Below are 14,194 nucleotides of genomic sequence, written 5' to 3'. Positions count from 1 at the left end.
CAGAAGAGATTCTTTTTTATATGTACTTTATTAAGTATTTTATGCATTCAGCCCATGTTGCCAAATTTCAATCTGCTAACATTCATTTCATTAATCCTACACACGCTTCACCTGAGTGAAAGGATTTCAATGACCATGCGCAATGAGCTTTTAAAATACTCCAGCTCACTTAAAACGTTGACGAGCTTTTGCAGGTCAGCTCTTTCCCACCTGACAGCTCTGCTCCCATGTCAGCCAGGAGAATTAAGTTGTATCTGTGGGTTTCTGTTTTGCTAACTGGACGAAGATACCGCTTAGAAAACTTTAGATGCAACAGAGAATGTGGACACAACTGTCTATGCTAAGCATCAATACACATTAATATAGGCCAAATGCTTAGATCCATTTAGAAATATCTAAGAATATGTGAACACTTTGAGATCAAAACTAAAAATTTCTTTAATTACTCTTAATCAAGCACATTGCTCGTGCAAAGCTTCTGCACAGAAAGTGCTTTTAGCCATTACAATCCAATACATGCACGTATGAGTGTACATATGCACAAGAAACCTCAATGCTTGTCTTGACCTAAGTAAACACCATGGATTGCTAAAAAAAACCCCAAAACCCCAAAACCAACCAACAAAGTCCAATAAGGAAAATAAAAAGTCATATTCCTTGGCTATATGATCAATACAAAGTGCTCACCTGACTACCCTGAGTAGTTCAAGAACTCAAAAAAGACAATAAAATAAAAAATACATAGCTACTCCATACTGCACTATTATCCAGTCAGGAGGCAGTTCAAGAATATAACTGTTAAAGGACCCAAACAAGGATGTGCTCTGTGACAAGCCTGGCTATATATTACACAGAATAATATCATGCAATTATATCACACGCTAGAATGTGTAGCCTCTATCACATAAGAATTACTATCTGTAACTTGCTATATACAGTAGAAATGTCCTCCTAAATCTCCATTCAGATATCCTCAATTCCAAAATACATTAGATTCAAGAATAAAAATATACTTGAGAGTCAGGAATATTTGCTAATAAAGGCATATCTAGTTATGAAACTTGCTCCAGAAATGCATCTAAGAACCTCCTCGATTGCTCCTGCTCATATAGAAAAATAATCAGATTTCTGAAAATATATAGCGCTCAGAGTAAAGATTACATTATTAAAATTAGTTTAGTAACCTGACTGATAAAAAAAGGTTCCCCAGTTAATCCTCTGTCACTCACCCCACTGTATCATCACTTAGATAAATTAAGTTACCAATCTCTGCTAAATTCAGTGGGGTTTTTGCTCTTTACACTGCATCTGGTGAATTCCTAAAATAGTAAGGAACACAATAACTCTAATGTAAGAAAATCCCACTTTCCTATAATTTACTGTTCCCTGTTGGAGAAGAATTATATAAAACACTATTCACAGTACCAGGCAATCAGCTGTTAAATTCCATATTAAAGACATGTGAATCCTTTTTTACATTTTAAAAGCATGAAAGTTTTACAAATGCAGCAGATGTATTAGGACTGAAATTTGTAACTTCTGAGCTATTTCTTCAGCTCTCAAAAACTAGCTTGCTGGGCAAATCACTTCACAGAGATTGCACCGTATAACTAGGATATGATGTACAGAAAATAAGAGTAAGACAAGGACTAACTACGCTCATGTTTAAGTAGGAGCTAGATAATGAAAGTAGCTAGACATGAAAATGACACAGCACACTTGTATAAATTACAAGGATAATTGAGTACATAATTTTAAAACTTTTTTTTAGTCAACAATCCTCTAATTTGATCCTTATATTTTTATTGATCTTTTCCATACTTTCATTTTGCCTCCCTGATATTCAAGAAAACAATGCAAAATTAAGAGTGACATCTTGTTAAATATTCTCAAATGATTTGCTGAAGATACCACTGCTGGTGTTTACTGCTATTGGAAGTAGATCAATATTTCTGACTGGATATTAAAAATGCAGATATACGTTAATGTGCTGTGCCTTTAACTGTCGTCAAGACCCAGGTAGTAATTCCGAAGAGTAAGAAAACAAATCTGCAGTGATCAGAGAGAATAAATCTATGCCTCCAACATACAATACTGCAGTTGGTCCTGTGAATACAGGCTAACTTTCCTCACTTGGGTAGCTCCACGAAAACCCACGACTATTCTCTTGTGCCAAGTACTCTCTCAACTTGTTCACCCACGTAAGCTCCTTTCCAACCTCCATATTGGGCATTGCCTTAAGGCGCAGAGTACGTGACTGCGTATCATGTACACTTCTACTGAAAACTTGCATAAACCTTCTAGGCACTCCTAATCTGCAAAGCACAAAAGATGATGCTAATACAGGAGATGAGATGGCCAGAAGGCCAAGTTCATCACAACAATTTTGAGGTTGAAGATCGCAAAGAAATGCTACTTTTTTTTTTTTTTTAAAATAATTTAAGCAGTTTGGTATCTGATAGTTTAGGATGGTCAGAATCTATATTCCTTTTAAGTCAGATAACATCTGAAGCAGTTTTTCCTATCTGTTCCCTTTTCTCCTGCCATCACAGTCTTCATCACTGTAACAAGGGAGCAGCTGCACCCAAGACAGGCTCTTGTTCTCACTTCACCAGATGACTAATTAATCTTTTTTTGAGTCTGCTCTGCCACTATAAGCAACTGTGCAATGCAAGGTGGTTGAGAGAAGGACTTATTTTTAGCTATGTCAGACAAGACTAACCATCAGACTAATCACTTGCACTTTGGCTGAAACATATGGTGAGCTTCACAGCAAAGTCTGAAAAAAAAGCATATATTGAATTTAAAATACTCACAAAATGTATTTGAGTCCATTTTTAATAACTTTCATATTCCATAAGTTCTAGAATTAAAAAAAGATACCTTTAAACATTAGCAAACCATAGATATAAAGGGAATTAAATCCAACCTTTGATCCATAGAGGTACTGCGGCTGTGCATTAGGCTGCTTATCTCTCTGAAACTCCTGAGAAAACGGTAGCACGGTCCGAACAAACCTACAAAAACAAAATAAAGAATTCATTAATTATACTTAGGTTAGTAGGGTTGTGCCTAATGCACCTTACCCTGTGTAATACTGCTTTTGTCTACATATAAAATCAAAACCAGACCGGTAGCCTCTCAGCCCAAGTTGAAACTGGGGAAGCACATAGCCTGCATTGCCCAAAAGCCTGTACACAAATCACAATGCACTTCCCCACCACTTACTGGGACCCTGTTCTTCCAGTGGTGTGCAGGGTCCCAAAGTATTTCTCACCTCTACTCTAGCCCAACCCAGCAAAAAGAGAAGCAACTAACAAAGCAGCAATAGCCTCTCACAGAGAGTAAGGAAGTTCCTTCTGCTTCCAAAATTATGTCCTTGAGAATGAACTACACCTTCAAAGAAGAACATAACATTTCTGTCTAATGTTTTGTAGCTTCCCCCTCCCCAACGAAACTCACAGCAGGAGAAATACTTTAGGTTAATACCTTAAAAAAAAAAAGTCAGGAGGAAAGGTACAATCCTTGTAGCAAAAGTAATGTTTCAAAAGTTTGATCATACTTTAGTGCGAGCATGTACTAATACAAATCATGTTTAGCCTTACCTTTGTATATTGTTAAGAGGATGACAAGAGAACTACAAAGATATGGAGTACTGCAAAAGATAGGATCAAACAGCCCACTCCAAACTGAGGGCCTCGGGGTCTGAAGAACGGTGCTCGGGCAGAGCTCTGCAGACCTACAGGTCTGCACAGTAGGTCTGCACAGACCTACTCCCCTGATGTCGCCTGTTAACTGCGTAATGCACGTTTTGCAGCACTACAGTTTTAGTGCAGAAAGAAGTTAATCAACATCTACTACAATTCTGATTCTGCTTAACTTCACTAAACCGAGCAAAATTACTGGTGCGTGTGTTTACAGGTTGGATGGCTACTTTATTTTTTAACTCGATAAAAAGGATTTCTTGGTAAATGGTGCAAAGCTGTACATACACAGGGAAGAGGAAAAACAGCTATTTAAGAAGTGTACATCAAATGTTTGTCTCAGATCAGGCTGTTCTGAGTGATAGCTGAGTAAAATGCATCTAGGAAAAGGTTTCAGGAAAGGAAGTTTGCAGTACATTATAATATCATAAGATACAATTATATCTTGATCTGTTTTTTGTTTATAATATGTTTGAATTTAACCAATACACAAAATAAATTATTCATTAATAATTTTTCCTAGAAAGAACATAGAAATTCTATGTTTAATACATCCATTTTCTAGCTGAAAACAAAACTAGCCATGCTAATCAAAAATTGTTTTACCCAAACATGTATAAATTGCACCATGTTGCTTACAATTATTTCCACTGTGTTTTATTTCTGAGTAATCGGAATCATTCTTGTGAGAATCTGTAACTTCAGGACAAGGTTTTCTGTATTTTTTTAACCTGCTCAAAAATAGGTATACCTACAGTTTCAGCTACTTGTTCATATGTATTTTAGCCCCATCTTTCCAAAAGTCCTTGTACTTCCTGAAGCCCAGAAAGTGCTTGCATTTAGAGCTTTTGAGGAAAAGATCATTTATGTGTATTATTTTTGATACTATATAGAGAGCGTTTAAACCTCCTTACATTTACATTTCCTCAGTGTCCTGGTTTCGGTAGGGATAGAGTTAATTTCCTTCCGAGTGGCTGGTACAGTGCTGTGTTTTGGATTTAGGATGAGAACAAAGTTGATAACGCACCGATGTTTCAGTTGTTGCGAGGTAATGCTTACACTAGCCAAGGACTTTTCAGTTTCCCATGCTCTACTGACTGAGAAGGCTGGAGGTGCACAAGAAGCTGGGAGGGGGCACAGCCAGGACAGCTGACCCAAACTGGCCAAAGGGACATTCCATACCATGTGACGTCATGCTCAGTACATAAACTGGGGGAAAGCTGGCCCGGGGGGGCCGCTGCTCGGGGACTGGCTGGGCATCGGTCGGCGGGTGGTGAGCAATTGTACTGTGCATCACTTGCTTTGTGTATTATCATATTATTATTATCATTTTATTTCAATTATTAAACTGTTTTTATCTCAACCCACGAGTTTTTCTCACTTGTGCTCTTCCAATTCTCTCCCCCATCCCACCGGGTGGGGGGGAGTGAGCGAGCGGCTGCGTGGTGCTTAGTTGCCGACTGAGATTAAACCACGACACTCAGTTTACAAGTTCCCCCTTCTTTCTCACTTACATAGCAACTGAAAACTTCCTCGAGATTACTTGAATCTGTTCTCTGCACAGATACTTCATTAACGAGTTTACCAGAGATGTTGTAAACATTTGATGGAATTCAAAGTAATCTGCAACATATGACAGTCGCAGAGACTACTCTATTTCCCCTTCTTTCTCTCAAAATCCTATTCCTTTTTAAATTGACATCAATTTTCAAGCCCTAAGAAAATCTCTAAAATGAAAGAAATCAAGAGAGATACCATGTCATTTGAGATAAGACTGGGTTTCAGCATGCAGACATATTGGACAAGAGCTGATTAAATTAAAACCCTCACAAGGAAAAGAGTGTTTCAGAATATAAATGTGGGTGCATCCCATGAGTTGGGAAGCTCATAATAATAGTTACTTATTCTTTCTCTTTTCAAAAAGGTATTATGAATATATTTGAACTACAGTGTCAGTAGTGTCTGGGAGCTAACCAGTTGGACTGTAGTTGGATTGAGAAGAAATCACAGCCTCAGAAATCAAATACCAGAGAAACACTTCTGAGAGACAGTCTCTAAGTTTCATTAGCTCTGTACAAACACAAGTAACTCTTGTGTGTTCCCCAGTGCACCTCTACATTCTTGGGGGTTCCTCCATCTCTAATGTTTTAGAATAGTAGCAAAATAACCTTAAAGGTTTCTTTAAGACTTGAAGCAAGCACCCATTTTTATACTTTCTTGAGGGACATGGGGGAAAGATGCCGAGAGAGGAAGAAAGAGGTTAAGAAAAGGAAGTAGGATCAAGAGATACAGTCACTTTGTATCTTACAGCGGGGCTATGGCTAAGTACTGAGGATACAAGAGGGAAAAGAGTGCATCGTTCTAGGAGGTATGTGACTGATCCCGACATATCATTCAGATAAATATCAGAGATTTCTTCTCTCAAAACTAAGGGCTATAAAGAAACCTTTACAGTTCAGCATCATCTGCTATTCTTCAAACTTTTTCAATATGTGTATGTGTTTTCTTTTTGACATCCTGTTGGTTGACTTCCTCCTGCTCCTCCTCCAAGAAACAGAAACATCTCTTTGAAGGACTGAAGCTCTTGGAATATCAATGCTAAAGCTAGACAAATTTTTACTTTCCCTTGGATACTGCTGGATGCAGGTTTTGGCATACTCCAAGATAATCAGTTCTTTTCATTTTTAATCAGTGTTGATGATCTCACAGCACTTTATCCATTTTAATCAACGCAGGTTGTAAGCAGTCAAAGTAGATTAGGCAGATGAAAAGCCTGCTGGCTTACCAAAGCTTTGCAACAGTGATTGCTAAAGGACAACATGAGTCACAAAGTAAGTATTTTAGGGATCAAATCATTTTATATCGGTGTTTCTGTGATACCTACCGGGAAGGAGTTCATGATGAGCACTTCACAAACTAACCTAAATGATTCTATGATTCTAATTCCATTATCTATTTAAGAAAATAAGGAGAAATCTGAAAGAGGCCACTTCGGTCAATGAGCCTGCTGCCTTGCTACTGCAGGCACCCGATCAGACACACAATCTCATTCATAAACTTTCTGAGCTTCACCTGAGGAGTAATAAGATATCACAATTCTCCCTCCCTGCTCAATACAGAAAGTGTCCCTCTGCACTTCCCTGTCTAATTGGTATGAACACTTTTAATTTCCAGCCTTCTCAAATTAGCTTGTTCTGTCTACCAGATCTAAGGGTAGCCCTACACCTCCTCTCTTAGTGAATGCTAGATCTAACTCACCCTTCTTGAATATGGATGTCAAGATAGAGAGAACAGGGGGCTACAAACTGAAGTGTGAGGAAACAGCAGACAAAACAGAGCATAAAACAGTAACTGATATCTGCCACTCCATTGCTACCACCGTTCATTTTGGCAGAAAGAAGACTACTTTTTTTTTTTTTTTTTTTTTTTTTTTTTTAGGTGGGGAAGATAAGGTGCTTGTTGTCAGATTTGATGGAGTATTTGACTACAGTCGCCCCTACTTTGCATGAGCCTATGTAACTACGCCATTTGGCTCTTTGTAGCAGAAACTAGGTAGTTTTCATTGCCAGTGCTGCTTTTCAGGTTTGCTCCAGCAGTGTCTGAAAGGGCTGAAAATTTGTCTGAACAGTGACTATCACAGAGTATATGCAAGACAAGAAGACACAGCTGTTCTCTTGTGAAAACTAGTCTCAAAAGCAGTACGAGAGAGACAGAGCGCTCGCAAAAGGAAGGGGGAGGCAGGCAGGAAGACCGAAAAATAAGAAGCTGGTCTTTTTGTTCATTCTGTGACAAATGTGTATCCTCAGAAGAAACATGTCATACTGCATTTGGAAGAGTGCTATATACATGAATTTTTAGCAGAGAATACAGATTTGGATAATGTGTTGAGAGGCGATGGAGCTACAAGTCTGACTACTGTCTCAGGAAGTTTGTACCATTTGTGTCAAGAAAGCACAGAAAATCCTCAATCCAAATAAATGTCTAGGCTGTCTCACACTTACTCCTCTCTTAGCCCTGAACACAAAACATGCTGTCATGGAAGGAAAAGACCAGCTTAGAATTAGTAACGAAATAAAGCAGAAAAAGGAACACTACAGATGCTGGAAAAAGAACAAAGAACAAAAATCTGGCAGTTGTCCATGTGTCATTTGAATCCTCTGGCCAGCCCTAGTCCTCCTAACTCCACGAAGACACAGAGGAATGAAAAAAGTACAGATGCAGGCATAAGCATGACAAAGATTCCTGGTGTGGAAAGACCTTTGGCTTAGAAAAACATGCAACTGAGGGCCAACATGAGAGACAGCTCTTAAAAAAAATATCCCAAGCAGCACAGGAAAGACAACAAGTGGGAAATGGCTGCTCATGGTCACTTTCAGTATAAGAACTGGCAGGCAACAGCTTGAGAGCAAACTAAGAGAGATACTTTTTCATGCAGCACACAGCTCCACTGCAGACTCCTCACTACAGCACGTCGTGAATGCCAAAACCTCACATAGCTTTAAAAAAAGGACTGGACAAAGCAACAGGGGGAAAAAAAAAAATACCTGTAAAGGGACAGAAATGCACTAAGATCCCACCATTTTTGTTTTACAAACACCTGATCATTGCTAGAGGCCGGCACATTTCCTGGAAGAAAAATCACCACAAGCCTCCCTTGTTTTCATACTCAGCCTCTGCATGGCTGCTGCCAGCGTCAAGACACTGGACTAGAGAGGGCTTGACCTCACCTGCAGTTCATATGCTCATGCCATTATCCAAAAGCTTGTTCTCTTTCTTTCCTGATTGACAAGAAGTAGATTAAAAACACCCTTGGATTTCACTGCTAATGCCCATCCGCAGAGGTCCCCTCGCTCATCTCTCCATTCCTTCTCCACAAACTGTTGCACCTGAGTCTGGACACAGCTGTGCAGCTGGCCAGCACTAATGAGACTAAATTCCAGAAAACTGGCAACTGCAATTATTAAATTGCTAAATCTTTCACTAGCAGCCTCACTGTTTAATCTCAATACATTATCAGATATAAAAAAATTCCTCAGTCCCAAATAATTAAACATGCAACATGTTTCAATACTTCTGCATGAATAGCCTTAGCCTTTGAACCCAACCTGCAGGGTTTCTAGACACTTGAACTCTTTTACAAATGTTTGAAATCATTACGTTCAAGCATTCTTGGAAAAAGAGCTTCCAAAGGTACCGGGTACAAGTTAATCTGACCAAAACACTAACTTTAAAAGAAGGACCCTTACACCTAGGCTGTGGTCAAATTAATAAAAGGCAAGCCACAGTTATTACGCATTTCCTGGGAGCTCTACCTCCAACCATTCACCACCAAGCAACCTCTCTGCTTTTCATCATGCTTATTTCTCTTTCTTCCAGCCTTCTGTTGTTACTTCTCTTCCCTCGTTTACACGTAGCTTTCATGCAAGACATTCCCTATCAAGAGTCAAGAATTAAACTAGCAGTTCACACAGAGCTCCTCACTGGGTACTCCTGTATTTGCAGACAATAACCTGTACAGTTGCATGCAGAGAGAGCTCATCAGTTTAAAGTTCATGCTAACAGCAAGGCAGCAATAGACATAATGAATGTGCTTAACAACTATAAAAGGGCTAGAAACTCCCTGTTCCCTCTCCCAGCAAAAACATCAATAGGTGCTCTATAGCGTGTGCAACACACACATTAATTCTCTCCACACTGCTGTTTTTGACTGAAACCAAAGCAATTCTGTGATGAAATTGGACACATGGTACACATACTGCCTAAGATCCGGCTCCCTTTATCATCTCTTAAATTAATTACCCAACACGCTTGAGGATCAGCCTAACTCAATTCGTGCGTACAGTTTTTAAGCAGACAAGCAACAGTTCTGCAGGATCCTGCTAGTGTCTAGTGTTCCATGCTCGCTTCCCAAGCACGGTGGTCTGCAGTACGGCAGTCCTTAGAGCCACAGTGAACACGGACCGAATTGTTGTAGGAGCTATTGAATGTCTTTCATTAAAGCTGAAGGCGAAAGATCAGCATTTCATCAAGGTTTTCTTTTAATATTATGCTTATATGATTCTTAATACGTTGCACTGAATATTCCAATATTGATCTCCAGATACATCAACTGCACAGTAGCTTCCTTGGAAATACATTCAACTCTCCTGTGCAGACAGATTCATGTAACAGAAGTTTCTTAGCTAAAACTTAACCACAAAAAACACACTCCTCTTTTTTTTTTTCTTCCCCCCACAGACAGAATCTTGGATCTAAAGTGCAACATAACCATCATGGAACATGTCATACAAGGAAAGCTCTCCAAGGAGACAGCGAAAGATGAGAACAGGCTTCCTCCTCTTCCTACAGCTCAATATTCAATATTATTTTACTGTCACTTCACAGTGCTTTAACCAAAACCTGAGTAAAGGCTAAAAGCAACACAAATCCTAAAAACAGCACACAAGCAGGAAGCCCAGAAATGCAAAGTCCCAAGCACTGTGCCTTCCACTCATTCAGACTTTAGATTTTACCTTTCTCTTTCTATTTCCATTAATAGAAATTAAATTACTCTCCTTAAAGGCTGCAACTGTAGTTGCAGTGAACACTGAACTCTTCCCTTCTCCAGTAAACAATCCGTTTCTTCACATTAATGCAGAATCAGGAATATAATTTTATTTACATCATCTCACAGTTGAGGATCCTGTTTACCAAAATATCTTCCTGATACGCACTTTGCAGTCTTTTTGGACACGCTTTATTTTTCAGCGTATCATAGCTAAGTCATTAAAATGTCAGAATTTGGATGCTGCGGTTACATTTGACTTCTATTGTGGACAAATAACAGGCTTTCATAACTTTTACAGTACTTAGGAAAATGACTCATACTGCTTCACTTCAAGTAAAGCATTAGAAATGGAAAACACACTACATGAATGGAGATGGACTTGTCAGTATTTGCTAGGAAAGAAGTTGCAAGGGGGTGGTAGAAGAACTGCTGCAAACAAAAAGCTGCCATGCTAACCTGTTAGTGGATCCATTGTAGCAGTAGTTTGGAAGGAAATCATAATTGAGTTCCCAAAAGACATGAAGAGTGATTCTTCCGTAAGGGGCTGACACATTGTGATTGGCTTCTCTGAACATGGCATCAAAGCTGTCCAAGGTCATATATCTACTCAGAAGCTTGTGAGTCATTTTGTTTATCTCTATCAAGCCATCCAGCTCCTACAAAAAACAAGAGGAAAGAAAGTGAGCAGTGCATTTAATAAAATGGAGAAACTTATTAGTTAAACTATTAGTATCAGTTGCTTACTGAGGAAAACAAGCAGTTTTCAGCAGAAATTATTTTGCATTTAAAAAAAAAAAAAAAAAAAGGAAAGGAAAAAAAGGAGATGGCGGAGGGACAACACCTTAGCCCCGCTACTTCATAACTCAAGAAAGAGGGAGAACCTCTGGCCTAAGAAACACATCAACAGTTTCTGTTTGCATAGCTACTAAGAAAACCCTGCACATAACAAAGAAAAACTACGTTTAAGTAATTCAAAGGCTATAATACCAAGCACTGAAAAGTCATGAAAAGCCAGACTCCTGCACAGCTCTAAGGCCTCCGTATTTATCTTCAGTAAAGAATGAAATGAAATCAAGGTAGTTAACTGCATGACAAAATCTCACAGGTAGAAAACTTATTATGGAAAAACCAATGGTAAACTTTGTTGCACAACTTCTAATTTTGTTTCATTCCAGCAGAACTCAATGTGTCTGATATTTTTCTTGTTGACTGCCTATTTACTTGTCAAATTCATGCTGTCTGGAAATAAAATTTGTTTGTTAGCATTTTAATCAGGAAACTTACTCAAAGAGACATCTCAATATTGCACAGATGCTCTCCTTCCACAGGCACAAGTCAGATCTCATTCCTCCACAAAAAAATTATTTTTATTTTGTCATGCTACAAAACCAAGCTGCCTGGGTAAACAAACTCATTTTGATTCTACCAGGCACAGGGCTGTTTTGTTTTGGTCTGCAATTTATCTATATGCACGGACAAAAGTGGGCATTTACAAAAATTTAAGGAAAATGAGCATTCTCATTATTTGTTTCATCATAGCCTCTAGTATATGCCTTCTCTACAGATGCCCTCGCTTGCAGCATATTTATTTTTTGCTGGGCAAGGAAAGAACAAGGTTCTCAGCCTCAGTAGGACTGGGACTTGCACAGTCCCATGTACAGCAGCATACTCCAGAATACTGCGTCAGGTCAGGCCAAAGCACTGTTTGAACAGAGATACAGGTTAAGGTATGGGGTGAAAAAATCACAGCACATCAGAATCAATAAAGTCCACAATATACTACAATGGTAACAGAGGATTTGCCAGTATAATTTATGGTGTAGCTGCAGATGACTAACTACACTACAAAAAAATGCCTTTTGCAAGAATAAGCTGCTTCTCTGGTAAGGGGTTTAGTCAATCTAGACCTAGTAAACCAGAAAAACTTCAACCATAGCATCATACGATTTCATGCTTACAGAAAAATGAAAACAAAACATCAGAGGCAAAATTTTTGTAATTTTTCTAATAAGACTGCTTAAATTCTTGCCCATTTGTATATATATTTAACTACGGTTTGGGATAAAACAAGTTTGCCTGTTAGTCATTCAGCCTCTTCTCCCTTCAGTAGTGACTGTACAACTATTCACTGAGAGAATACCTAGAGGATGTCTAGCAAAAAGCAAAATCTGAGAAAACTTTTTTGCTTCTGCCATTAAAAAAACAAACATAGATTTATAATGGGGGGGGGGGAAGTGCTATCAATATCAATGTAAATAAAAGAAGTAAAAAAAAAAAACCATAACAAAATAAAATTAAGTTAATAATAATCATCATCATCATCATCTAGCACTCTAGACTCCTAACTGCAGTATTAGTGCTCTGGCAAAACTGCAACACAACACTCACCACAATGGAAGTCAAATCCTCACTTTCAAATCGGCCAATTGCCAGTTCCATTGACCTATACATGGCTGCTGAAATTCGCTGAGTGATCAGTCGGTTCAGGTCTATTGACCTACCAAGAAGCTAAAGAAAAAATGCCATGAGGTTTGGAACTGAAAGTCTGAGACAAGCTGCACAAGGACTATGAGACTCCACAGATTAACAGACTCTCACGTGGTGAACTTGCATTCCAAACACACAGAAACAAAGCAGATGGATAAAATTTATAAATTCATGAACAAATGAAGTATTACAATTTACATCCCAATTCTCACAAACACAAGTAAAACCACATGTTGCATTGACATCTAAGTATTTATATCAGCATTTTATGCTTCCATGACACGGTGCCGACAACATACTGAAAACTGGTGAAAGACATTATTAGGAAGATAACGCTACCACATGTGACATTCCTATTTGGCTTGTGTTTGCTTAACTGCAACAGACATTTGCATTAAAACAGGATCTTTTACGTTTTTTTTTCTTAATTTACTCCTTCATATGACAAAAAAGCTGATTCTCAAATGTCAGTTATGCCACTTAGATGGCAGGACATAAAGCACAGCAAGTTTTATATACCTACATAAATCAACACCATTGGAAAATTGCCGAGCAACTGGAATACAACAGAGTATGAGTTAACTCACTTGGACATGTCGCTGTTTCAGCAGTGTCTCGTAGCGGTTGGACGGTAGCAACTGAATGGTTGCTCCCTGATTCTTGCATTCTGAACGCAATCGTTTATCCAGAAGCAGGCTATTAAGAAAGGAAGAAAACTCTTAAAATATATTAGACAGCAAAGCAGAGCAGAAATGCATGAATAAAAGTTCTCACTACTGGAATAGCTACCTGCCAGCCATTGCCTTGTAGTACGCAAATATTTGGTCTGCCAGCTTGTAGACAAATTGGTCAAAGCACAGGTTTACCTTGGGGGACGAAAAAATTGTGCATTTAGAGATACTTAAAATTAAAAGAGGGGAGCTTATCCAAGACCTCCCACTGTTTATCAAACATAATTAAGAAAGTTAATGCATCCAAATTTCCCAGTACAAGAGAAGATGACATTCAGTCTTCAGCATTAATGTGAGCCATTTTGCACACGTCTGCAGGTTTCCTTGCAACATACCACCCAACCAGTTACCCATCTTCTGGCCTTTCTTCTCAGTTTGTTTATTATCTCTAACTGTTCTGAATGTCTTATAACAGGTCTTGGCCTTTAGCATCATTTTCACATTCAGCTACAGACTATTTTTCTCCAGTAGGTAAGGTTACTTTACCTCTGCCTCAATCTCATCATAGAGGAACTGCTTCTTAAATTTAGTAAGTGCATAATGAGCACTGTCATTATAAAGGTCCAAAGAATACAGAACATACCTGAATGAAAAAGAATTAAAAAAAAAAAAAAGAAAAAAGAAAAAAGAGTTACATGTCTATAGAAATTATGATTCTTTAGGATGGTGCAGTCAAGATGTTGTAAGCCAGTCAATATTATAATCTACGTGTCGTTCACACAAAC

The 14,194-nt window shown here is 38.5% G+C and overlaps 1 protein-coding gene across 3 annotated transcripts in view; it reads right to left on the bottom strand.

Annotated features, from left to right (window-relative positions):
- The window catches only part of CYFIP1 (cytoplasmic FMR1 interacting protein 1), an 80,515-nt gene that overhangs the window by 27,709 nt on the left and 38,612 nt on the right, over positions 1 to 14,194 (bottom strand). For all 3 annotated transcript variants that reach the window (XM_076358809.1, XM_076358801.1, XM_076358817.1), the window contains 6 exons: positions 13,956 to 14,052; positions 13,528 to 13,604; positions 13,326 to 13,434; positions 12,640 to 12,759; positions 10,708 to 10,907; positions 2,930 to 3,017 (listed from right to left, as the gene is read on the bottom strand). In XM_076358809.1, coding sequence (XP_076214924.1) covers positions 2,930 to 3,017; positions 10,708 to 10,907; positions 12,640 to 12,759; positions 13,326 to 13,434; positions 13,528 to 13,604; positions 13,956 to 14,052 — 691 coding nt within the window. The remainder of the gene's footprint in view (positions 1 to 2,929; positions 3,018 to 10,707; positions 10,908 to 12,639; positions 12,760 to 13,325; positions 13,435 to 13,527; positions 13,605 to 13,955; positions 14,053 to 14,194) is intronic.

The sequence above is a fragment of the Aptenodytes patagonicus genome, chromosome 1 (assembly GCF_965638725.1).
Source record: "Aptenodytes patagonicus chromosome 1, bAptPat1.pri.cur, whole genome shotgun sequence".
Lineage (NCBI taxonomy): Eukaryota > Metazoa > Chordata > Aves > Sphenisciformes > Spheniscidae > Aptenodytes > Aptenodytes patagonicus.
Note: the sequence above shows the minus strand (reverse complement) of the source record. Positions and strands in the feature narration are given on the sequence as shown.